The 25999-nt window shown below is 33.9% G+C and overlaps 1 protein-coding gene across 1 annotated transcript in view; it reads right to left on the reverse strand.

Annotated features, from left to right (window-relative positions):
• LOC150089270 (spatacsin-like) overlaps positions 1-25999 on the reverse strand; it is a 445059-nt gene extending 419060 nt beyond the window's left edge. The window contains exons 1-3 of the mRNA XM_090389929.1: positions 25958-25999; positions 25487-25594; positions 13010-13178 (exon numbers count right to left, since the gene is read on the reverse strand). Of these exons, the coding sequence (XP_090246055.1) occupies positions 13010-13178; positions 25487-25594; positions 25958-25999 (319 nt within the window). The remainder of the gene's footprint in view (positions 1-13009; positions 13179-25486; positions 25595-25957) is intronic.

A 25999-nucleotide genomic window follows, 5' to 3' on the forward strand; every position in this document is an offset into this window, starting at 1 on the left:
AACCCTGGACTTCATTTTGAATAACCCTGTATAGTCGAGGATAAAAGAATGAAAGAAATTCAGACCTAATATCTACTAACCTAAAAAACATACAAAGATCAATAACAATGGACCTGCTACAGTTTGCATACAATTTGGCCTATAAATACAATACACCCGCAGAAGCATTTCAAAGTTGGATTTATAGTGCCACTTCAAATTGTTATTATTATTATTATTATTAGCCTTATGGTGCAAGAAAGCCTGAGGCCCCTCATTAGCCAGGTGAGCAGGAGCAGCAGTGCGTAGCACACGCTTCTTGATCAGATTGGGGTGTGAGTCCGTGACCACCAAATACGGAGGATGCAGAAAGGTCAGGAAATGACCACCGCATATCCCCAGAGCAATATGGCCTTAGTTGCTAATGCTCCTAAAAGCCAAATAACAACAACAACAAGCCTGAGGCTAATGCTACACCAGGCAAAAAAAAAAAAAAAAAAATTCTGAATTACCCTGAGAGAGAGATGTAGAAGGGAATCACCAAGAAAGAGAAGAATGATGATATCCAGCTCAGGACCCTGGGTGTGCCAAACCCATACTCACCAGATGTGAGCCCCTGGGGTTATATTATGAAAAGTTTCAGAAACATTATACAGTAACAATATACAACATACAATATACAAGTGATACAACTTAAAACATTTAAATAAAAATATTAAAGAATTACAAATATTAAATTTGTAATTCTTTAAAATATTATAAAGAATTACAAATCAACATCAGTATTATTTGCATAAAATTTTATTCAGACATATTTAAAAAGGAAATGAACAATAGTAAAACATAAAATTACCAACTCCACTCCAATAACATTACAAAAAAAATAAAAAATAAAAATACCAATACACAAAAAAGTTAAATTAAAAATTGATAACTGAAGGTTTCCATTCATTTTTATAGGATTCCAAAGCTTCATAAAGTCCCTGTAGGCAGCAGATTCATTACCTTATGTAGAAACAGCTAGGCTAAAAACCCCAGTAAAAAACTGGAGGCTAAACTAAACTGAATTATTACCAATTTCACCAATACTAAATTTATTTCTGACAACAGAAACTTTATAGAATATGTTAAACACAACATCAACAACAAAGTATATACTTACGTTTTTAAAAATCTATTTACCAAAATTTCACACAATGATTTAAAAAAATAGTATTAATATACTATTGTGAAGAATTTCAGGAAATTTTAAATTACAATAAACAACACTGGCTAAATCGGATTTTATTATGTATACTTAACAATTACATTCTTATGGGTGATAACATCTACATGCAAAGTAGAGGGGGGGTGGCAATGGAAGCAAGCTGCTCGTGTTCCATTGCCAACCTCTACCTGCACTACTATGAAAATGAAATAAAATGAAAGCCAGTATTATATTCTTCAGATATATTGACGATATTTTGGTAATCAATAGCAATAAATTTGATAAAATAGCAATGGAAACATTTCCAGCAGACTTGACTATCGAACGCACCAATCTGAACAGCCATCTCCAACCGACAGACTCTCGATTAACCGGAAGCGGGTTAACCGAAACACTTCAAGACTCCAAATAAAAAAATAAAAAATAAAAAAAATCAACCAGAAATCAAAAATTCAAGTAATAACTGGAATAGGTATAAACAGATATTTTGCAAGTCGTAAATAAGCGACAAGCAGCATTATAAGTCGTCATTGGGAGATTAGCTTGCAATCCCCATTGTCTTCACACCTGCCGCTCAAAAAAAAAAAAGGAAAAAAAAAAAGAAACCAAATGTTTAGTTTGTTTTAGTGCGCTGCGTCGATTGTTGTGTTCCATTGCAGCACGAAAGGACAAATTTTGTTTTGTTATTTATGTCAGGGATGTAAATTTTTTTTTAAAGTAAATTTTTTTTTTTTTTTGTTTAGAAATCGCAAAAATAGTGAGTAAATGCAAAAGAGTTGCGTTTTCAGTTAAACAAAAACTTGAAATTATTCAAAAGTTTGAAAACGGTGCATCTGTTAAATCTCTAAGGAATCATTATAATGTAATGTTGGTGACCAAACCATACGCAACATCATAAAAAATAAAGGGAAGCATTGTCTTGGACACGCAAGTAGTACGTGGTAAGTTTTTTCGTTTTTTATCTATCGCCATATTTTTTACATAGGTTGCTGACAATTTTTCGATACAGTAAGTTCTCGACTTACGCAACTACAGATTTACGTAAATTTTTTTTCACTCAATTTTTTTTTTTTTTTTTTTAGGATTGTAAATTTAAAACAAACAAAAATAATAAATAAATAAAATAAACAATCAATAACGACGATCACGGCATGCACAAATTGCACAAGTAAGATATGGAGTAACAAGCAAAAAAATAGGAAAGAAGAGAAGATTTTACAATTTATTTATGGTTTTTTTTTATATATGATTGAAGATTTCAGTGAAGGGGACACACACTTCACCATAATAACCCAAAAACCCACACAATTCCAGCTATCGGTATTATTGCAAATACAATAAGATCAAGTTTACTACCCTTTTATAATGAATTGTGTAAACAGAAAAGCCCAGTAACCCGGATGGTGCCAATTGTTTAATGGCAGTGACCTCCAGAAATGTGCTTTAGTAAAATGTGAGTTCATGTGAGATGATAATAGTGTTTCCCCCTTAACCCTGTGAAGTTCTTTTCAGAAAATTTCATTTACCGTTATTATGGTGCCGACTAAGAGAGTAAGTGACACTAGTAAATCTACCAACAAAAGGAAAGCCATCGATTTGGATCAGAAAATTAAAATAATAAGGATGTATGAAAATGGCCAAACTTTAACAAGTATCGTGCAAAATTCAGATTTGTTAATAATAATATAGTAGAAATATGTTATTAGTCATCCTGAGTTACGTAAAATTCGACAAAGTAAGAAGTCCTGGAACATATCTCTTACGTATGTTGGGGACTTTTGTATTTTTGGATTAACCGGGAAATTGATTATCTGGGATTTGTTTTTTACCATCTATCCCGGAAAATCGAGAGTCTACTGTACCTTGATAGTGAAATCATAATTAAAGAAAATAAAATCTAAATCGAGCATTAAGACAAATGAGACCACTTCAAATTTACAGGTATTAAACTTACTAACCAGAAGACAAATCTAGCTAAACAGATACATGGCAATGTAATTAGAAATCAAACTAACAATAATAAGTATCTGCAATACCCCAGAAAATATGCTGGGTGCTCTAGTAGTTAAAAGGCAATTTAATTAAGAATAAAATGCTTGTTAAATTCATCGAATTCCATATGAATGCAGCGATTCAAGCCAATTTAATCCAGCTTCACCCTAATATTGATCCAAATTGGATCACAGAATGCCTTTTGCCAGATTTATTGAGCTCAGACAAGGCTCATTGACTGACCACACTGTAACCCGGATGTCCAAATTTTAAAACAACTTAAACTACAATTCACATAAAAAATAATAATTCTCTGGCTTACCCCATCTGGATAAATCCACCCATCACCCCACGCAATTTACCTTCTTTCCCCCTAAACATGTCACTCAATAGCAGGCATATTTTCACTTAGGCAGGCATATTTTCCCAGCATACTTTTTTGGACAAACATTAATTTTCTGCCAGTAAAATCATATCACAAATATACACATTACTGCTTTACCCTGCCATTAGATTCAGTTAATATTCAAAATAAATTCCAATGCACCATAGGGATAAAAATCACAACTGTGGGTTTTTTGGACAAATATTAATTTTCTGGAGAATTAACTGACATCAGTAAAATCATATCACAAATATACACATTACTGCTTTACCCTGCCATTAGATTCAGTTAATATTCAAAATAAATTCCAATGCACCATAGGGATAAAAATCACAGCTGTGGGTGTATATGTATATAGTTATCCCACTGGACATAAGTTGGCTGTTATGCTGTAGAAAGGTTATATCAGTCCTTGCCCAGTGGTTAACATTACAAATCAGTATTAATATTGCATTATAATTTTAGTTTTAAATTCACATTATAATATAATTTTTTTCCTCTATGTATTTACCTCTAATCCTAATCACCTCAAAAATATATTTCTGGAACTTTTACAAAAATTACCATTCCTCCAACCTTAACACAAAGTTGAGAACACTTAGATTTAGATAAATTAATTATAATAGCTGTCAGACTAGCACAATAGGCCAAATGGCACCCCAACAACCTATAAAGTCGGCTATGAACTGACTTGCGGCCTTTCTCATATCGACTACCACTCACAATGATACTCGGAGATTGCAGATAAATAGTACTGTACTTTATACTGATGAATACCCATTGGGCTTTGTGTCTTAAAGTAAATTTAATAAATACTAATCTAAAGTAAATTTAATAAATTAATTTTCAGTCACATCTTATTATAATTAGGATAGTCGAAACTAAAAATGGGAAGTGAATTATGGTAAAACTGTTATTGGGACTACAGAAATGGGTACGCATGAGACATTAATATAATATGGCTCTCTGTTTGTTCAAACCCCTGACGAAGTAGCAGAGAGAGAGAGAGAGAGAGATGGCCAAGTGGATGAATGTAACTTTACCATTTTTCCTTTTCCTGTAACCTTTTACATTCCTTTTCAAATTGCTTTTTATAATCCTTTAGCTTTATCTTATTTTAATTTTCAACATGGTTATTTACACAAAAAAAAAAAAAAAAAAAAAAAAGGTGAACCAGCTACTGCTAGCACAACAAATTGCTAGGCAGCTCTGTTAGGCCTTAATCTCTGAAATGCCTTCCATCCAAAATATAAATTACACAACATACACAAACTCAAAAATAAAAAAGGATCATGCCCTAATTCAAACAATGCATATAATGTTTAATTGATAACTTTTACAATAGCATTAACATCACATATCTACAACTACAATCAACTGAAAGTTTATTCCTTTAAAGCACATAAAACAAAAAATTAGCAAATAGAAATAGTACCCCCAATCCTCCCAAAATACTCTAATAATTCACGGGTGCTATTATTTATTTTATTTTATTTTTTAAAAATTTATCATTCTCCATATTCTATATTCATTCTCTCTCTCTCTCTCTCTCTCTCTCTCTCTATATATATATATATATATATAGACAAAAAGGTAAAAATTAGTATATTTGTGTATATGGTAGGGGAGTAGAGCTATAAGGTGTAGTAACCATGGAAAAATAGGGAGAACATGTAAGTAAAAAATCAATATACCTGAAATAAATATAAAATGCAATTAATAAGGGCATAATAATTGTAACAACCAAATATATACACAGGGTTATTCAAAATGAAGTCCGGGACTTCAAACATTCAAATCCAGGCTCGATGTCATCTGAGTACATCTTCTGAAACTTGGCTGCTGCTGTTGAAATGTCTTCATCATCCATTGTTGGAAATTCGACCAAGAAACCAAAAAAATGGTCGAATTCGAACCCGGACTTCATTTTGAATAACCCTCTATATATATATATATATATATATATATAGATAGAGAGAGAGAGAGAGAGAGAGAGAGAGAATAAGGAGAATAATAAATTTAAAAAAAATAATAATAAAATAAAATAATAATAGCACCCATGAATTATTAGAGTATTTTTGGGAGCATTGGAGTAGTATTTCTATCCTATTTCTTTCCTCCCTTTGCCCTTTTTAATCTCAGCTTATTTCTTATCCTCTGTTAGTTCCTCTCATTTTGTGTACATATTTGTTCCGTAAGCCCTTGAGAATGTACCATTCTATGAAATTTCATAAGATAATTAACCGTAATTTTTTTTTAAGGCTTCTTTTGTGTATAGCTTAGGACACACGTACTTTTTCTTTCAGTATTAACTAGACTGTTTTCCTTTTTTTTAACCTATTATTAAATATATTCCATATTCTCTAATATTACGGTCTGATGTAATGCTTAATTGTTTAATTAATGCATTAATTAGTTCTGTTAAGTTTAATTTACTTTATATATTATCATTCTTCATTTCTATTCTTTTGCCCTATTTCTTGAATTTTTGGTTCAAAATTTGTTTCAACTTTATATATATATAAAGGGTGATCCAAAAGTCAGTAAACAATTAAAGAATTGGTATTTCAGTATTAAAGATTGGTATTTCAGAAACAAATGGCTCTCAGTCTCCAGCGGCTCTCACACTTTCCCCTCTTACAGCAGAGAGAGGATCAGAGTGGAAGTAGAGGGTGCTAAGAATCTCTGGGTACGACAAGGCTGCCATTCAGGGAAACTGAACTTGGCCTGTTACAACGTTAGATCGCTCTTCAGTGAAGACAGGATATTAGAAAATGTGAATTGGAATATCATCGGTTTGGCTGGAACAAGAAGAAGAAATGAATAACTTATAAGATTATCAAGTGGAAATCTACTAAACACGAATGGAAACAGTGAAAGGAGCGAAGGTGGAGTTGGCTTTCTGGTCCATAAAGGTATAAAAAACAACATTTTGGAATTCAAAAGTACATTACCAAGGGTGTCAAGACTAATACTCAGGATTTCTAAGAGGTACAAGCTAAAGATTATAATGATTTATGAACCAACATCGAGCCGTGATGATAAAGAGGATGAAGAAAGGTACACCGAAATTGAGTCTTCTAGATGAGCAGAAAACCCACTACACAATCATTATGGGGGACGTCAATGCAAAGGTTGAAAAAAGACAAAACAGTGCAGAAAGGGGAATTATAGGAAATTTTGGAATTGGTGAAAGAAATGAAAGAGGTAAAAGTCTTGTGGAATTAGCAGAATCTTGAGGATTGTGGTAGTAGTAGTGGCATGTGATGCAAGAAAGCAAGTGTATTAGCTTATGCAGCATCAGCCAAAAAAAAAAAAAAATCACACCATTCCCTCCAAATGCCTGTCCAGTTCCACCTTAAATTTATTCAACCATTCAACTTCCACAATGACAGATGGAAGTTTGTTCCAGCAATTCACCACCCACTGGCTAAAGGCAAATTTCCGCACATCTATTCTACATCTGTCCTTTCTTAATTTGAATTTATGCCCCTTTAGGTTCGTAATCTGAACAAGTAGAAGGATCCCATCAGAATTCAGCGTGCTCAACCCATTCAAGGCCTTATACACCATAATCAGATCACTGTGCAGGTGCCTAGTCTCCAGCCACTGCAATTTGCAGAACTTAAGCCTCTCTTGATAAGAGGATCCCTTCATTCCCCTCACCAATCTTGTTGCCCTTCTCTGTACACGCTCAAGCAAATCTACATCCTTCCTAAAATGAGGTCTCCAGACCTGTAAGCAGTACTCGAGGCGTGGCCTGACCATTGCCTTATACAGAGGGACAATCACCTCCTTCTCCCTGCTAGCAAAATTCCTATATATCATTGACAAAACCCCATGACCTGCCCTGGAAGCCTGTCTGCATTGCTCAGAAAACTTCATATCTGACTGCACAATTACTCCCAGGTCTTTTTCATTTTCTACCACCTTAAATGTAGTACCACACTGACGTAGCCCAGTGGTCAGGAGCGCGAGTACATAACATACGTTCCTTGAGTGCACCGGGGTTCAAGCCCGTGACTACTAAATACGATAAATATTTGTATTGACGATTTATTGTAAACTCTACTGACTTGGTTGTCGTGCCGGAGTATAAACAGAAAATTTATTTATTTATTTATTTATTTAGTTGGTACGTTTCTCTGAGGTTACTTCTACCCATATGCAGTACTTTGATTTGTCAAGATTAAACTTCAGTTGCCACTTCTTAGCCCATCTGCCCAAATTATCTAGATCCCGTTGCAGTAGCACACTGCCATTGCTGTCATTAACAACCCTGTCAACCTTTGTATCATCTGCAAACTTCGACATTAAGGCTGATATACCTTCATCAATATCATTGATAAATATACAAAACACAGTGGACCCAAAACCGAACCCTGTGGGACTTCACAAATAACATTAACCCACAAAGAGCAGCACCCATTGATTACCACCCTCTGTCTTCTCCCACTTAACCATCCTTTTATCCATTGTAGCAACTTACCCTTAATACCATTCTCAGTCAGAAATGAACACTTTTTTCAAGAAAAGGGTGAACAGAAAGTGGACATGGAAAAGTCCAAATGGATTAACAACTAATGAAATCAACTTCACCCTCACTAACAGAAGATATATTGTGAATGATGTTACCATCCTGAACAAGGTAAATGTTGAAAGTGATCACACAATGGTCAGATGTATACTTGATATAGATGTAAGAAAAGAAAGGAAAGGAAAAAACTGACTCTACTAAATAATACGAATGTCTTTGAGATAGCAGAAGAGGAGAAAAAAGCAGTATGTAATGTACTGGAACTTAAGAACAAGTTTGAGCGTCTGCGGAATGCTCAGGACCAAGATATTGATGAGGAATATTAAAAACAACTTTCTGAAAGTGATAAAGCCCAAGAAACCTATAGGTAAAAAGAAATCCAAAGAAGAAAAAATTAATCAAGAAACACTTGTCATGATGAACCGAAGGTGACAAATGAAGAGCAAGAAAAACACTGACAACGAGAAAATTGAGTATACTAAGTTATGCAAAGCCAATAGAAAGAGACTCAGAGAGGACATAATAAGATTTAACACAAGAAAAGTAGAACAAGCATTAAGGGAAAACAAAGGACTTAAATCAGCAGCCATGAGCAGTAATACAGAAAGACAAGTGATACTGAAACTGAAGAATAGCAATGGTGTACTTATAAATAGCAGAGAAGGCATAATTCAAATAGCAGAAGACTACTATAGAGAATTATACAAGGAGCGAGGAAATGATGCCAGCAGTGGGGAAGATGGATTGCAAATTAGTAACATGTATGACATACCCGATATTCCTGATATTCCATTCTTCCTGATGAGGTAGAACATGCATTGAAGAAAATGAAGAATCAGAAAGCCCCGGGGGATGATGAAGTTACTGTAGAGTTGTTAAAATTGGGAGGAAGAGACATGACACAAAAACTGGCAAGACTCTTCACAAAATGCATTAGAAAAGGTGTGATGCCTAAGGAGTGGAATAATGCAATCATAGTTTTGCTGCATAAGAAAGGAGATAAATCAGAAACAAAGAATTAGAGGAAAATATTAATCAGTTAGTAAGGATTTTGGACTAAAGATGAATATGGCTAAAACAAAAGTAATGATGAACAAGTATGCCACAGAAAGGGTCATAATGATTGAAGGAGCAGTAATTGAAAAGGTGGAGTCATATACTTATCTGGGAATTATTAGTTGTAATAATGATAAATGGCTGAAAGTCAAGAGAAGAATAAATTTTGGATGGTAGCATTCAGGAAATATAGTCACATACTGAGGAGCAATATCCCAGTTTGTCTGAAATGTAAAATAATGAACCAATGTATACTCCCCACCATGACTTGTGGAATTGAAACTTGGGCACTCACCAAAAGAATGGAAGAGAAGCTGAGAACTACACAGTGAAGAATGGAACAAATTATATTGGGAATCAGACTGTTAGATAAGAAGAGAAACACATGGATTAGGCAGAAAACTCAAGTAAAGGACATTCTTATCAAAACTAAAGAACTAAAATGGTCTTGGGTAGAGCACATAGCTTGAAGACATGATGACAGATGGACTAAGAAAATAACAGAATGGTACCGAAGAGGAGCTAGAAGAAAACCTGGAAGACAATGGCAGATGAAATTCATGAGTTTGTGAGTAGTACATGGATGGCCATTGCACAAAACAAAATGAACTGGAAAGATGATGGAGAGGCCTTCATCCTGCAGTGGACTGAAAATGACTGATGATGATGCTTCACAAGCATATGTTAGGTTAGGGCGGACACATTGATCAAAATCTTTTCGTTTGAGACAGAGTGGCAAGGTTGTCTGAAGACTATATTAAGCTTTCCAAATGCTTGCCATCCCAAATTGAATGGCAATTTTATGTGCCGTTCAATTTCCATCATGGTGTTTCCATCTGTTGAAATTTCTTCTCCAAGGTAAACATACCTTTCCACTTTCCTAGTATCAAAGATGAAAGAAAATCAGCCATGATTTTTTTGACCTGGTAAATCTGTTGAAAATAACCTGTGTTTTCTTGATTCATCTTCAAACCAAACTTCTTGCTTTCACACTGCAGTTCTTTAATGTTTTGGTGAACTTGTTCCGGATCACTGACAAAGAGAATGATATCATCTTCAAATTGTAAGCGATTTAGGTAATCTCCATTAACTTGAGTCCTTTATTATTCAAATTTAGCTTGCAATAAATTTCTTCAAAACAGGTACAAACAGTTTTAGGAAGATTGCGTCTCCTTGTCAGATGCCTTTTTCTATGCTGATCAGAACTTTATCATTGTCGACCTGTATTGATGCAGTTGCCTTTTTATGTATTGATTAGACATACTGGAAGGTTGTATTCATTGTATTCATTAACTTGCTGCACTGTTTGGATGTATTCCACTGTACTGAAGTCACTTCTGAAACCTGCTTGTTCTTTGGGTTGTGCCACATCAAGTATTGTGCCTATTCTTGAAAGTATCTTTGTGAAAATCTTTTATAACTGGCAATAGGCTTATTGGTCGATAGTTTCTAAATCTGCTTTGTCACCTTTTCTGTGCAGTAGGATGAATTTTTCCATGCTACAGTACTTTGTTAAGTAGAAAGTATTTTGAAAATAGTTTGGCTAGAGCTTTATGTAATTTTGGCCTCCAGCTTTCTACATTTCAATGATGACTTTATTGGGTCCTGTTGTTTTGCCATTTTTCATTGATTTTATAGCCTCTTTAATCAAAATTTCAAGTACAGCTTCTGCAGCTGCTGTTGTATCCAGTTGTCATCCTTTATAAAGTTTTTGAAGTTGTTGTTGTTGAAGATTTTAGTATTTGTTGTTGCATCATCCTCAAGCTTCAAAGGAAACAGGAAACATTCGGCTCAATTTTTCGTTTTGCTTTAGCCCACGATTTTCTGCTAGTGTTTGAGGAGATCAACGTTGAATTTGTTCTGACTTCTGATATCCATTATGCATTTGTATATGTTCTACCTTGTTTCTTATGTTACCACTTTGCTTCATTTCTTGTCACTTTTTTCATCATGATAATTGTTTCTTTTGAAATATAAACTTTTCTTATTTTACAGTAGGTGCAAGGACACAGACAGTGTCCACAATAGTCTCAATGACTTTGTCATTATTGGTGGAAATATCTGTGTCAGGAAATATCTTGCAGCACACAAAAACAATTGGACAGTTCCAGTTCAAAATTTTGACAATTTTTCAAAAGTTGGTTAATGTCAGCCTTCTTCACTTTAGTTGCCTTGACCTTGGAATCAATTTTGATTTTTGCTCTCGTTAGCGATGGTCGTTTCCAACATTAAATTAGTCCAAGACTGAGCATTAAGTAAATATCATTATCTTTTTATTGTTTTTCAGTATGAAGTCAATTTCACTAGTATTTCCAAGAGGGCTCTCCCATGTCCATTTTTGTTGAGCCATTTTAATTGCAGAATGAGTTCAAGTTTTCTTGGCAACAATTTTTGTTACCACTGCAAAATTAATTAGTAGATTGCCTCTATCATTCCTTTTTCCAGTTCCATATGAGTTGACAGATGTATCCCCATTTTGGACCTTACCAATTCTCACAATGAAATCTAAAATTACAATTTCATAGTGGTGGTTGCCTTGCTTGTAACAGTGCAATACATCTTCATAAAATTCTTCAACTTCTTCATCCCGATGGCTATTTGTAGGCGCATAAGCTTGAATAATTTGAAGAGAATGGTGACTATTTAGTTTAATAGCACAGCAAGCAGTTTTTTTGGTAATATCTTCTACTTTTATGGGTGCACCTGTAAGTCTTTTGTTGATTGGGGAACCCAGTTTCACCACACCATCCATTATTTGTTCCTTTGTAGTACAGCTGATGTTCATCTTCTAGTTTGACCAAGACTTCACCGTTTCTTCAAATCTCACATAAACGTATGATGTCCCAATTGATGTTTTTCAGCTCTTGTAATAGTTCTAGGCATGAATCTGTATTCATAGACTGAATGTTAAGCATTCTGATAGCTAAAGTCCAAAGGTAGCTTGATGGTGCTCAATAATTCTTAGTATTAGACTGAGTTGGTCAAATGCAGCATTTTAGTAAAGAAGGGTGGTACTATTTTGAAGCAGTACAGAACTAGGTGAAGAAAATGAAGTATCCTCAAACAGTCAAGACAGTACAAAATAATGCAATATGGCATTATTTACTCAAACTACTGCAATATGGCATTATTTACTCAAACTACTGCAATATGGCATTATTTACTCAAACTACTGCAATATGGCATTATTTACTCAAACTACTGCAATGTCTGCATTCAAATAGTACCAGTTTCTTTACTGAAATGCATTGGAACGAGCCATAATTAACAAAACTAAATGTAATAAATAATGATTAGCAGAATTCTGTGTGGAAATAAATTTGCTTTATGTTTGTTTTGTGGAACTATACTAATTTTATTAATTCCATATAGCTAATATTGTGATATTATTTTAATGAATTCCAGTGATATAGGTACACTGTATACCTCTATATACACATAATCTCCAGCAAAGATACACCAGCAATCTCCTGTACCACTGGAGATTACAAGTATCTCTTGAAATGTTATTACTTATTGTACACTGGTAACCTGTTAAGGCAGTTTCAATACCATTCTTTAGCACTTCATAAATATTTCTTAATTATCATATTTTTTGAATAATTCAGGCTGCATTCCCTTTCAGCTGACATAACAGTTGCAGTTCTGTCCCTAACTGCGAGTCATTCTATGACAAGTGTGGCAATGTGAGCAGTTTATAAAATATATAAAACACAGTTTAAAAAAAAAAAAAAAACATGTTATATGATAGCTGATTTGAAATATTTCTCCCAGATGAAATAAACACTTAAAAAGATCAATAACTAGGAGCATATTTTAGAATTATCAAATATTATTAAATCAATCAGCTTACCATTTGACTTGAAACTATTCTGAACACTTGCAAAGAACAAATGCCTTAGCAATAAGCAGCACTCATAAGAGTTTTTGCAAATAACAAGTGCTATTGTCAAGAGAAATACTGCTATATTCTCTATCAAATTAGATGAGTAGAGATAAACATCCTCTTTATCAACTGAATGCTAAAGTAGAAAAAAATAGAGATTAAAAAAAAAAATAAAAAAATAAGCTTTCAATAAAATTTAACATTAAAATGAAATGAAAGAATATGAAATTATTATAAATTTTTTGGTTGGTTTCTTTAAGTCAACTAGAAAGAAACAGTCAGCAACAAAAGTAGACAATTATCTGGGAAGTATATATGATAAAAGGGGAATTTAAAAGCATTAGATGCTAAGCACAAGAAATAGATACTAACTTCTGCAGTCATTAAAAAACTTCATTATTATAATTTTAACCATTACAAAAATAAAATTGTTTTTACAGGTAAAATAATAAAACTGATATCAAAGGAATTTAGTTCTGTCCAATGTACTCTAATATATACTGCACCACTGTCATTCCTGAAACTGTCATATTACACAATGACACTATGGCTAGCAAACATCTATGCCAGCAATATTAACAGAACACTAGCATATCAATGATCACGGTTTCAACATACAAAAAAAGTGCTGAGTAACAGGGCAAAAAATTTTGCTGGTCCCACCCCAACCTACACATTTCCAAGCCAACTGACTCTGTCAATTGCATAAGTTTGCAAATTGAAACTTGTGAAATGCAGGTTTTATTCTAATGTTACCCATCTTAAATTTATATACTGATTTCCAAATTTACATCCACTTTTTTTTTGAAATCACATAAGGACAGCAAATTAAGGAAATGGAAAAAATGACAAATTTTTATGCTTTACTTACATTTGATTTTGATCACAAAATATAAATTTTAAAAATAAAAATATGGAAATGTATTTTGCATCCCATAGGAATAAATGGAATTATTTATATGAAAATATTGTAATGTGAACCCAATAACACTGGTTTTTTTGTTTTTTTTTGGTAATTTGTACCAAGATCTAGGAACTTGAAAATTTCGCTATATAACTAAACTATTTATCTCTCTATAAGGTCATTTTTATAATAGAAATTGCATCAGTTTTATATAAATTTATGTCAAATAAGTATAATACAAAAAATCACTTTTAACTAAAGGATGGAAAAACAAAACACACGACCAACATGTTTACAAATGCTACTATTGGCTGAGAGGAAGGGCTACGCGGTCCGGCTGGAGAATGCACTACACTTTCATTGTTATCATATGTTCCGTTATAAGAATCAATTTTGAATGCCTTTGTGTTATTTTTCTAAAGCACATTTCTGGAGATAATGATCATAAAACAATTAGCATTTTCCAGTTTATTGGGCTTTTCTGCTAGTGCAGTCTATTATCAACAGGTAGTAAACTCGATCTTATTGCACTTGCAATAATACTGGTAACTGGAATTCTGTGGGTTTTTACGTTATTACAGTGAAATGTGTTTCTCGTTCACTGAAACCTTCAATGACAAAACTATGGAGAGATCAAGATCTGTCCCTGAAGATCTAAAAACCTGAGAATCATTGATTCATTAATTTTTCCAGTTGCCACTTATGGATGTGAAGGATGGAATCTGAAAAGAGTTGACAGGAAGAAAATTGAGGCATTTGAAATGTGGTGTTACAGGAGAATACTGCATATTTCTTACTTGGATCAAATGAGTGGGTATTGAATAAAATTGGCAGGCCTAAAATTCTTCATAACATTAACAAAAGAAAACTCAAGTTTTTTAGTCATATAGTAAGAAGGGAAAACTTTCTGTTGAAGAATATAATGAAAGGAAAAATCGAGGGGAAGAGGTGCAGAGGAAGACCTGCAACTAGGTGAACAGTGAACTTCTGGGCATGACACTTAATGATGCCGCTCATAGAGTACATGATCAATGCAGTTGGTAGACACAACAGCTCTTCAGGGAGCTATGTGAGTGAAAGAAGAAGAGAAATCTTCGATCATACAAAAAACATAAATAAATTTTCAGAATCTTCTCTTCATTCCTATTAACTTATTACAATGATAAAGGGAAAGTGCAAGTGGTGCCAGTGTTAGGAAACAAAACAAAATTGATTTAGAAATGAAGATGAAAATGATTAAGAAGTACGAAGCAGGACAAAGTTTGTCATCTATTACACGGGAATTAGGTCTCACTGCTTCAACACTGAATACTATTTTATAGGACAGTGTGTGTATAAAAGAACATGTTAAAGGATCAACACATTTATGATCAACAGTGATCACAAAACAACATTCATATGCTATATCGAAGATGGAAAAGCTATTAATAATATGGATGGAAAATCAGATTCAGAAGCAAATGCCCCTGAGTCTAATGGCCATTCAAGCAAAAGCAAGAAGAATTTATGAAGATATTAAGGATAAGTAAGGTGAACCCCAAGCTAAGTTCGTGGCAAGCAATGGGTGACTTAATAGGTTCAAGCATCATGCTGGTTTCCACAACATTAAAATAAAACTTTTGTAATTTTCCTGCACATGAGTTAAAAAATTGAATAAATAATTCTATTTACATGGTCATCGAACTTTTTTTTGCTTCAATCAAATTCAGCGTGCACAGTTGCAAGTGCTGCATAAGCATTTAGGGAAATTCCAACTTAAGTAGAGTTCCCCAGAACACAACCCTTAAGTAAGTCAGGGAGTGGCTGTATATTTAAAAATCTCAGACACAATCAGGATAATGGTTTTGAATTTTACTGGCTTTTCATCAGTTGGTAGGCAGTCCACTATTAGCAAATGTGTGGAGAACTGTGCACAATGTATTTTGTCTAAGTACATAACTCCAAGCCATATGGTTAAATGTGGAGCAGACCTTCCCCCCCTTTTGTGGTCCAATCCAAATGCATAAATATTTTATTTATTTTTAACTATTGTACTGAAATGTACTGCTGCAATGAAGGCACATATTTCACGAGAGAGAGAGAGAGAGAGAGAAAGAAACAGCCTGTACAAATTTTTTAAAAAATAAATTGTATAAAAATAAATTAAAGTGAGAATACAAAAGTAGTATATTCTACAAATGTTAAATGGAGATTCACCAGATATATTGGAATAAATTTTATGTTGTTTGGTCTCAAATGTATGTTTGGCAAATTTTAATTCAAGCATGTTGTGAGGTGTCTCCACTTTCAGAGAAAGCTAGTACTCTGTTATCATGCTCACAGTCCATGTATCCTGGTATTTTATTTTCATTTCCTTCACATCTTGGTCGAACTGCCTGCCCTGTTCTTTGCTGATGGAACCAAGATTTTTGGAAAGAAAAGTTAGTAAAGAGTGTACAGAAATGAACCTTTCAAACAGAACAATCGCACGAGAATTTATTACTCATCTTTTCAATGATACTTAGTGGTCAAATGTAGGCTATTAGACTTCTAATAATTAGGAGTGTTGGAATGAGGTAGTCTTGTTCCTTAATAGCTACTCAAAAATAGTAATTTCAGTGGGAAAAAGTCAGTTAATAATCTCAAAAAACTACTGAAAAAATTAATGAAATATGGCCAATTACATGAAGTACATAAGATTAACCTCAAAAAACATAGGAAAAATGCCAAAAGGCTTACCATTTTAGAACTGCTCGGGGATCAATTATGAATGAAAGTTATTCGATGGTTCTGCAGTGCACATGGGAGTACTGGACTTGTAAAGCTTAGGAAGCCACTCAGGCAGCCAATAGGACATGAGTATGTGAATTGTTGCTGAGAAGAAGAGTACAGTATGGCCCCCCACTCATATGGTGGGTTAGGTTCAAGACCCCCGAATTAGAGCAAACATCACCGAAAAGTGGAACGTAACTTTTTTTTTCAATTGCAAATGCATATAAAAGCCTAATAACATGTTTTCACTATCATATGCTGTAAACAAACTGAATCGTTGACAATAAAATGGACTTGATGCTCTTCTCAAACTTGGCTACTGAGCGAGTTGTGCCGAAAAAGTGGAACAAGCGGCAAACATAATGAACATGGATATAATCGAAGACCACCGTATAAGTGGAAAGCCAAAAAGCGGGACCCTACTGGTATTGGAAAATCAGGAAGGATGCATTTGAAGAGATCAATGTGATTAAATCTGGGATCTATGGGCTGAAAAACTAGGTGGAGAGTGGGTGGAAACTAGATTTTGAAGTTGAATACAAGGTGGATAAAACATCAATGATTATTGTTTTTAGAAGGGTGAGGAAAATGGGATTATTGTGGAGACAGAAATAAAAAGGAGAATATTTTAAAAAGAGAAACTTGAATATTGTAGAGTAATTTATGAATCCAATGTCAGCTGCCAGCTGGTAGGATTGATTACTTGACTGATTTTATTTTTAATGACACAATGGCAACTTAGGCTATAAAGTGCCAGTCAAAAATAAAAACAAACTGGACCAGATTCGATAAGCAAATTTGGGATAAGGTTGGTGAAATGACAGCGAACCAGTTGGGTTATATGGCGCGATGCGATGCAGTACAATTGTTGCCGAACCGGTTACCTGATGTTTCCGCAGCTGCTATGAGGCGCTTTCAAGATAATGTGCTCCAGTAAAGGGGTGGATGGCGGAATTGACTCATCTGTGTGAAGAAACAAATTGGGCAAGAAAGTTGTTCCAATGGAACAACTTTCTTGCCCAATTTGGGGAAGAAATGAGCAAATTACTCTGAAGAATGACTACCAGTGTTTGTGTAGAGAATATAGTCAAATGATTGTGAAGGAAAAATATAAAGTTTGGAAAAATTGATGAGATCCTGTGGTAATAATGACCCCTGGGGTATAGTTTACAAAATTTGTACTAACAAGTTGAGACACCCTGCTGGATACATAATCTGTTCTATTCATATTAATGGTTGGACTTGAAGGTCTTGGGAAGAAAGTGTGCAGCTTATTCTCAGTCATCTATTAGGTAATTTTAACTTAAAGGTAGACAATGACACTGGACCTGAGGACTACCTGGAAATGAAAGAGTTAAATGATTGTTATGAAAGAAGGTGAGGAAGATGACAGTGACTTTCAACTTGATGAGTTAGAAACTTCTATTTCCAAGATAAAAAACAACAAATGTCCAGGAATGGACCTTGATGAAGGTGAGGTTATCAAGTGAAGTTTCAGGCTGACTCCAACTCATCTCAGATCTTCATTGCATATCTGCGAGATGGGGTCTTTCCAGCCCAGCGGAAGGAGGCATTGCTTAAACTTCTTTTAAAATCTCCAGTGAAACCAAAAGACAGAGCGGAATCTTATCACCCGATCGCCCTATTGAGTGGATTGGGAAAAGTATATCATGACTCCTGGTAGTGAAATAATGAATCCTGTGTGAGGTAACTACATTCTGTCTGATGATCAATATGGTTTCACTGCAGGTAGAGGAAGATATGATGCATTACAGCAGCTGGTCAATGGTGTGCAGCAGTACACAACTAAATATAATTTGGGCATTTTCATCGATTTCACCCGGGCTTTAAACGCAACTATTTGGAACATTATGTTGTTTGCTATGTGACAAGCAAAATGTACAAAGCAATTATATTCTGTTATAAACTATAATCATGTTTCGATGATAACTTATGCCAATGACCCGGTTCTGTTAGTGGTGGGTAATACACGGGTTCAACTGGAAGAACTTTCAAACTTGATTCTGTCAAAACTACATCAATGGTGCAAACTGCATAGAATGAGTGTGTCCACAGCAAATTCAAAAACTGTGTTATTGAAAGGACACCTGTCGGTGACTAGGAACCCGGTTGTTTCTTTAGGTGGAGCTCATCTCTGGTCTGTGAAAATGATAAAATACTTAAGGATCCTAATTGATAGACAGCCATGCTTCTTTTCCCATATTACTTACATAGCAGATAAGATCCGGAAATTTGTAGGAATGAATGCATGGACAACAAGGAAGAACTGGGGAATAAATGGAAGAACACTGAATTTGCTCTTACGCATATTTGACTGCATATTTTTCCCGGTTGTTAGTTAATGTGCATGTATGATTAGACTGTGGCTTGCAAAGGGCAAACATCAGGAAGCTGTTTACAATATAGTGCAAAACTGCAGAACAGTTTTGAATGATGCATTGCACATCATAAGTGGACTACTGCATCTAGTATGAACAATTTTTGGTACGAACAGAGGTGTATTTCAAATCCATACAAGGGTTTGCTGTCCGGGTATTTTGAAGATGGCTAATCTTGTTACAAATAGAGGAGCAATGAAATTAATTGCTGCATTGTGTAATGAGGTCTCGTGGCTGACTCGAAAACAACCAGGTTCGCTGATCATTAAAACAGATTTCAATACATCAACTGGGTAGGCACAGGATGTGTGGTACAGTTCTAATTATATGTGGGAGGTTAACCTGTGTGGACAATGATGCCCAAATTGTTTCAGAGAAAAAGGCTTCTACTATATGTATTACAGATACAATATGTAAATATATGGTGAGGTTGCCCAAATTGGAAGACTTTTGCTGCACCAGCCAAAAAAAAACTTCTGCGTTACAGAGAGAGAGAGAGAGAGAGAGAGAGAGAAGTAGAAGGGAATCACCAAGAAAGGGAAGAATGATGATATCCAGCTCAGGACCCTGGGTGTGCCAAGCCCATACTCACAGGATGCGAGCCCCTGGGGATTTTTCTGGCTTCATCCCCTAAATAATGTTATCAACTTGGAAAAAAAAAAAAAAAAAAAAAGTCTTAAAAATTAATTGATTTTAAGAAATCACAGAAAACTAAGGATCATTAAAAATTCAGTGAATAAAGTATAGTGTATTTACATAGTATACATAGTAGTTAATATAATAATAAAGGGAGAAAATAAATTAATAAAATAACAAAAAAGTTAATATAATACGAAAAAGAGAAAATCAATAACAGAAGAGATTTATAGTTTCCATTTTCGTGTCTTCATTTTGGCAAAATTTATCGATAACCTCATCAAAATTAGTTTTACTGACATATTCATTTTCAATAGATAATATAGGTAGTCTGATCCACTGATGAGCAGAAGTAATTTTAACTTGGAAAAGCTTCTTTCACAGAAGCTATAGATACACGTACTGTTGAAAAGAACCATAAATATAATAACAAATTTGGTAGAGATTCCGAAAAATTCCACTTTATAATAAACTCTACAAACTGCAAAGCTGTCCACTGTTTTGCTTCCTCAAAAAGTTATTTTTGCAGCCTGTGATGTCTTAGTTTGCCAATTTCTAATACAATTTCTTCATGATGAAATTCATTGAAAATTTCAGTTAGCTTTGAAATATGCATTTGATATTCTTCTTTCTTCGCAACAACCAAATTTTATGTTAGAATAATGGCAATTTTTGAAAGAATTTTGTCCATTTCTTTCGAATGAACCTCCAATTCTCAACGTAACCTATCAAGGCATTCATATATAGCTCTTTTTTTCTTCTTCTTGGAGTGAAAATCCAGCATCCTTCATCATTTCTCCTGGAATTTGTTTTTTATCCTTATTCTTCCTCTTCTTCCTATTGAAATGCCCATTTCCTCAAAAGTTGTATTTGCAAAATGAAGAGCCCTTTCTACAATTTTATTTCTTTCTTAATTAATAAACAACTTTTTAAGGTCTGTAACTTTACAACACATTTTTCCAAGCTTGTTCCAACTGTTTGTAAATAGTTTGTGTAAAGGTAACTTCTTGTAGAATTTCATGCCAGAAAGAAAGATAACTTAGAAAAGAGAAATCACATATGGATAATAATAAAATTTCAGCAACCCCTCTAGTATCTATATTATCACGAAGTTCACACAATGTTTGTGAAGAGGAAGCTTTTTTTTTCAAAATTTATTTTGACCACATTTACAAATTTATAATGTGCACTTCACTTTGTCTGGCCTGTCATTCCTGTATGTCTGTGTGGGTAGCAGAGTGGAATCATCACCATTCTCCTCCCATTGGGTGGAAAAGGCATGCGTTTGAATGTTTGAATTCTGTCGACGACTTAAGGAACTTTTGTGGGTATTACCCCCCCCCCCCCGGCTGAGTTAGTCAGTCTCAGGCATAGGAAAGGTTTTTTTCCCAGAAACTGGGGTGTTTCATCCAGCAAAACAGGCAAATTTACAGACAATACACGTGAGCATGTGCAATATCTTACTGGGTGACCCTGGCTTAACGCTGATAATTCATTCCGGAAAAACAGAGTGCTAAGCGAATCCGCGCTAAGCAAGCGCCACATTCCCATAAAGTATCATGTATTTGTGAGTTGCGGTCAGTGCCATACGATATTTCTTAATCAATAATAAATGGTAGTGAAAAGATGCACAAATGTCGGTCAAAATATTTAATATTCAAAAATTTGTATATATAAAACATTCTGCATAACATACGTATATAATTGTGTGGTAACTACATATGTATCAAAATGAAACTTAAAATTCCAATTAAAATCATGAATTTAATCATGAAAAATGTGTCAATTTGGGTTGTATTTTGGCCCTCTTCCTGGTAAAAGGGGTTTTAATTTAAAATCCCCTGCAGCATTACCACTCAACAATAAAGTCAACCGATCTTTCACCGCTTTGAAACCTGGCATGTTTTTTTCTTCTTTTAGGCATATGTTTCCAAAAAAGTCCTGCTTCATCTATGTTAAAAACTTGTTGAGAAGTAGAACACATAATACCTTTCCGATAATTTTAACAAGTTCTTTTTTGAAAGTTTCGGCTCCTTGATCTGCACTTGTGGCTGGTTGAACAGATTTTAAATCTATTCAACCAGCCCTTACTAGTTTTAAATGGTTCCACTTTTTTTTTTAGGTGAGCTTTCTTCAGATCATCATATAAGCTAATCTCTCTTTTTTTTCTTTTATAATATTTAACTTAACTGAATTCTGCATTGGATATTATCTTCAATAAAATTAATTAAAGTCTCTCCATTTCAATCCTAATAGCCAGCCTAGACCTAGTTGCTTGCAGTGGAACAGCTATACCTTTGTTACACCACAGACTCATAGCTGTCTTTCCAACTGCTAAAATTAATTTTTTTTTTTTTTTTTTATAATTGTTCTTACAGTTAAACTTGCCAGTTCTAAATTATGGCACACATCCACTTGTCTAATTTAATTTTCAAATTCAGTCTTTTTCTTACATTTGTGGTCTTCATACTGTGTCCAGACGTTGTTGCTTTTTCCTTCTTATCCGCCATTATTAATTCTTCGAAAATGTAACTGCATTGGTTACATTAATTATGATTCAATGTTTGAGTAAACTGTCGTTATGCACTAAGTCTAATACTGTACTGAGTGATGACTAGACTTCGGATAAATGCATATCTTCTTTCATCTTCTCAACCTCCAACCCAAGCACGGTACTAAGTACTATAGGTTCTAACACCTCTCGTGTTTGGGTTTTACATTAAAAAAAAAATAATAAATATAATGCAAATATTACAAACAATATACTTGATAATTTTTTTAAAATGTTGATCTCGGAACTATGTAACAAGTCACTATACTGCAATTAAATTAGTGTGCGAGAAAATTTCTCAAGTCGATGTGGGAAATGTTTTAATGCTGTTTTGCTATTCATTTTCAAGTCATTCCTGTATGTCTGTGTGGGTAACAGGGTGGAATCATCACCATTCTCCTCCCATTTCATCTGGTGGAGTCTAGATGACTCCACCAGATGAAACATATTGTTGTTAAATATGCAATCTGTACACTGGTAAAAGAGCGTTATAGCCAGATACGGGTTTATAATATAAGAACAGCATTATAGCGAATCAGCGTAACACGAACCACGTTATAACGAGGGCCTGTATAATAGTTTGGTTTTGGTTTTTGTCATTCCTGTATGTTTTTTTTTTTTTTTTTTCCCTTATTTTCCAATGGTGTGGAGAGACTGAAAAGAAAGAATAAAGGTGTTCCAAAGAAGGTTAAGCATGACGAAATATTTGAAAATGAATGTGCTCTGCATAAATTTAAGGACTGGTTTGCACGGGCCATAAACAATGCTTTGGGGTTAATTTCCTTGATTTTAGATTAGACCCATCAGAATTCCTGCCATAGTTCCCACATTGTTGTAGTCTTGACCACAGCACAGATTTATATCCAATCCATTCCTTTCTGAATTATTCAAAATTTCTTTTGTGAGTTCAGCAGTGGTGTTTCCAACAATGGAGAAGAAGCCTAAAAATGACTTCTTCACTTCAATCTTTTCACTTACAATGTGAACAAATCTAATTACTTCACTCATCTGGTCAGTGTGGGGTTTATCTGGTGTACTATCAAATAGAATTCCAAAACATTTAGCTTGTTTAATTATATTATCGACTACTATTTTTTCTCTCACATAACTTCCTAAAATGTTAATAAACTCATTTTGAATCTCTGGCTATAAATATGAGGGTTCTTTCCTACCAGATAAATGTTAAATTCTTAAAATATGTTCTTTCAAACAGGGGCCTTGTTGGCAGCAACTCTACCATGTCTCTAAAATTTCCTATAGTTGTTAGAAAACATGGATTAATCATGTTCACAAAAAGGAAGATTCTGATGAGACAGAAATAAGATTAAATCTAAAAGCCAATGTAAAACATCTCTCTATTTCTTTCTTTCTTTATCCAGTACTGTCTGATGAATGTGGTCACCAGTTTGTTGAAACTTCAATCCCTGCACTCCAAGCATGAGAGATGTATTCACTATTTTCACAGTCAGAAACATTTGGGTTTAATTTCCACCAAGGTTTAAATCCTGTGATAAAGTGATATTTCAATTTCTTTAGCCCCCAATGAAAATAGTTTGCACCAAAACAAAATAAATTTCCTGATGATGGTCGATAAACCATCCACGTTTTTAAATTTTTTCTCCATTTGGCAGTGTCTTATAAAACCAGGAAGTTGTTAGCTGTAGACCTTTAATTTTTTCTCCTGCTCTTTCAGCAGTGTCAAAAGATCCATTCTTATTCTGAAAATATTCATTGCCTTTCTTAATAAAATAAATTCTCAAGTTATCTGGTACTGGGATAGGTCAAAAAGCGACGTTGGAATACTTTTAAAATATGTTTATTTCCTATTGCTTTTCAGAATTTTCTCTCTTCTCATGTCTATTTTCACTAGAATCTTCTCCACTAGTGGATGAATAACTTTCTCTCTTATCTGTGATCCTCTTGAGAAGATGATTCTTGTACTTGCTCTTCTGATTTATCATGCTGAATATCTTATTGCACTAGATGTTGAAGGTGTAACATACTTCAACAATGATCCAGACATTGCTTGAATAATTTCTTCCCTTGCTTCCTTTGCTTTTCTCTGTTGAAATCTGCTGGGTCCATTTCGCTTCATTTTGTACTTATATGTAGGGATCTGCACAAAGAAGTTCATTAAAAAACAGAAAATATCTGTAAAATGTAAATATAAGAAGAAATCAAAATGAAAAATGATTTTTCAGGAAATACAAAGTCTTGCCTGTATACCTCATATAAATCTGCTCACCAAAAATGTGGTACTAACTTAATGACTTGTAAGATGAAATTTGTAAAAAAAATGTCATTAAACTAACAGCATTTGTAAAGGCTAAATATTGTTTTGATCCAGTTTTATGTGCCTTAATAAATTATGTAGTGAAAAAAACATATCTGGTCTTCCTTTTAATAACTAAGATTTGCTGAAGCAGTTTGTTCTTAATAAAAAAAAATTGTAAAACAGAAATTATGGTTTTCATTAATGTAAACAAATCCAAATTGTAATATGGACCTGCAGAGTGAAAAAGGGATCTGATGAAAAGTTTGAGTGTTTCATCTGAACCTTAGGTTGTCAGCAACACTCCCAGAATATCACTGATTAAAAAAACAAAAACAACAACAAAAAACCTATGTTGAGAAACAACTTGCACCCTTTTTGCTATCAAGGACCCAGAACAAATTAATACAAACAATATTCTTTTCAGTACTGAACAGACAGGAAATGTAGCTGAAAAAGTTTTAAAAAATAGTAAAATAAAGTCCGCCCATATATAGAAAAAAGAATAACAGAAAAAGAAGGAAACTGCCAAAAACCAGTGAAAACCGTATGTTTCTTTGAAAATTTAAGATTTCCATAAAACAAAAACTAGAATGAATGGAAGAAATTTTTTTTTTTTTTTTTTTTGGCTGATGCTGCATAAGCTTGCTTTTTGCATCATATGCCTCTACTAATGCTAAAACTCCAGAATGCCAGTGAGATGCGATGTCTCCTCTTGACTGGCAAAAGCTGTCATAAACTTAAATAAAATTTAGAGAGAGTAAATTGAATAAAATGAAGGCTGCCTAATGAAGAACAAATGAAATACCTGAAAATGAATAAAGAGAAATTCAATTTCCAACTTCCATTGATACTTTAATGAACTAAAATCAGATTCTTGTAACCTAATATAGTAACATAATATAGCCTATAAGCTAAACATATCACTTACCTGGTCCAGTTTACTTTGAAACAGTTTCAATTTCTCACCACTTAATGTATAATCTTTGCATACTATAAAGGAATATAAATAATCCAAAAGAAAGTACAATGGTGAACCCTATAAATAAAAATAAAGAGAACATATTAATGAAAAGAAGCCCATAATCTAAAACAGTATTAAAAATGGAGGGGGATGGGGTTAAGCAAGGGTGCAAAATGTTAAAGGCTTAATGTTTAAGCCTTTAACATTTTGACTTTAATGCAATTAAAGTCATTAACTTTAACTTCAATGAAATTAACAAAATCAGTGTAAGGAAGATTGAATTAGCAATATGAAGTAAACTTAGCCACAAATGGTGTTTGGGTAAATGTGTAAACCGTGTAAATATAGACAATAACCAAAGTTATTTGAATATCCCCTCCATAACTAATTGACACTGTGCTAGGAGACACTTCTGCATGAAGATCAGATCAGACATACCAATACAAATTTCATTGGTCTGCCTGTGCAGTAATAGTACAT

This window comes from Mastigoproctus giganteus, chromosome 2 (assembly GCF_048544385.1).
Source record: "Mastigoproctus giganteus isolate SK-2022 chromosome 2, ASM4854438v1, whole genome shotgun sequence".
NCBI lineage: Eukaryota > Metazoa > Arthropoda > Arachnida > Uropygi > Thelyphonidae > Mastigoproctus > Mastigoproctus giganteus.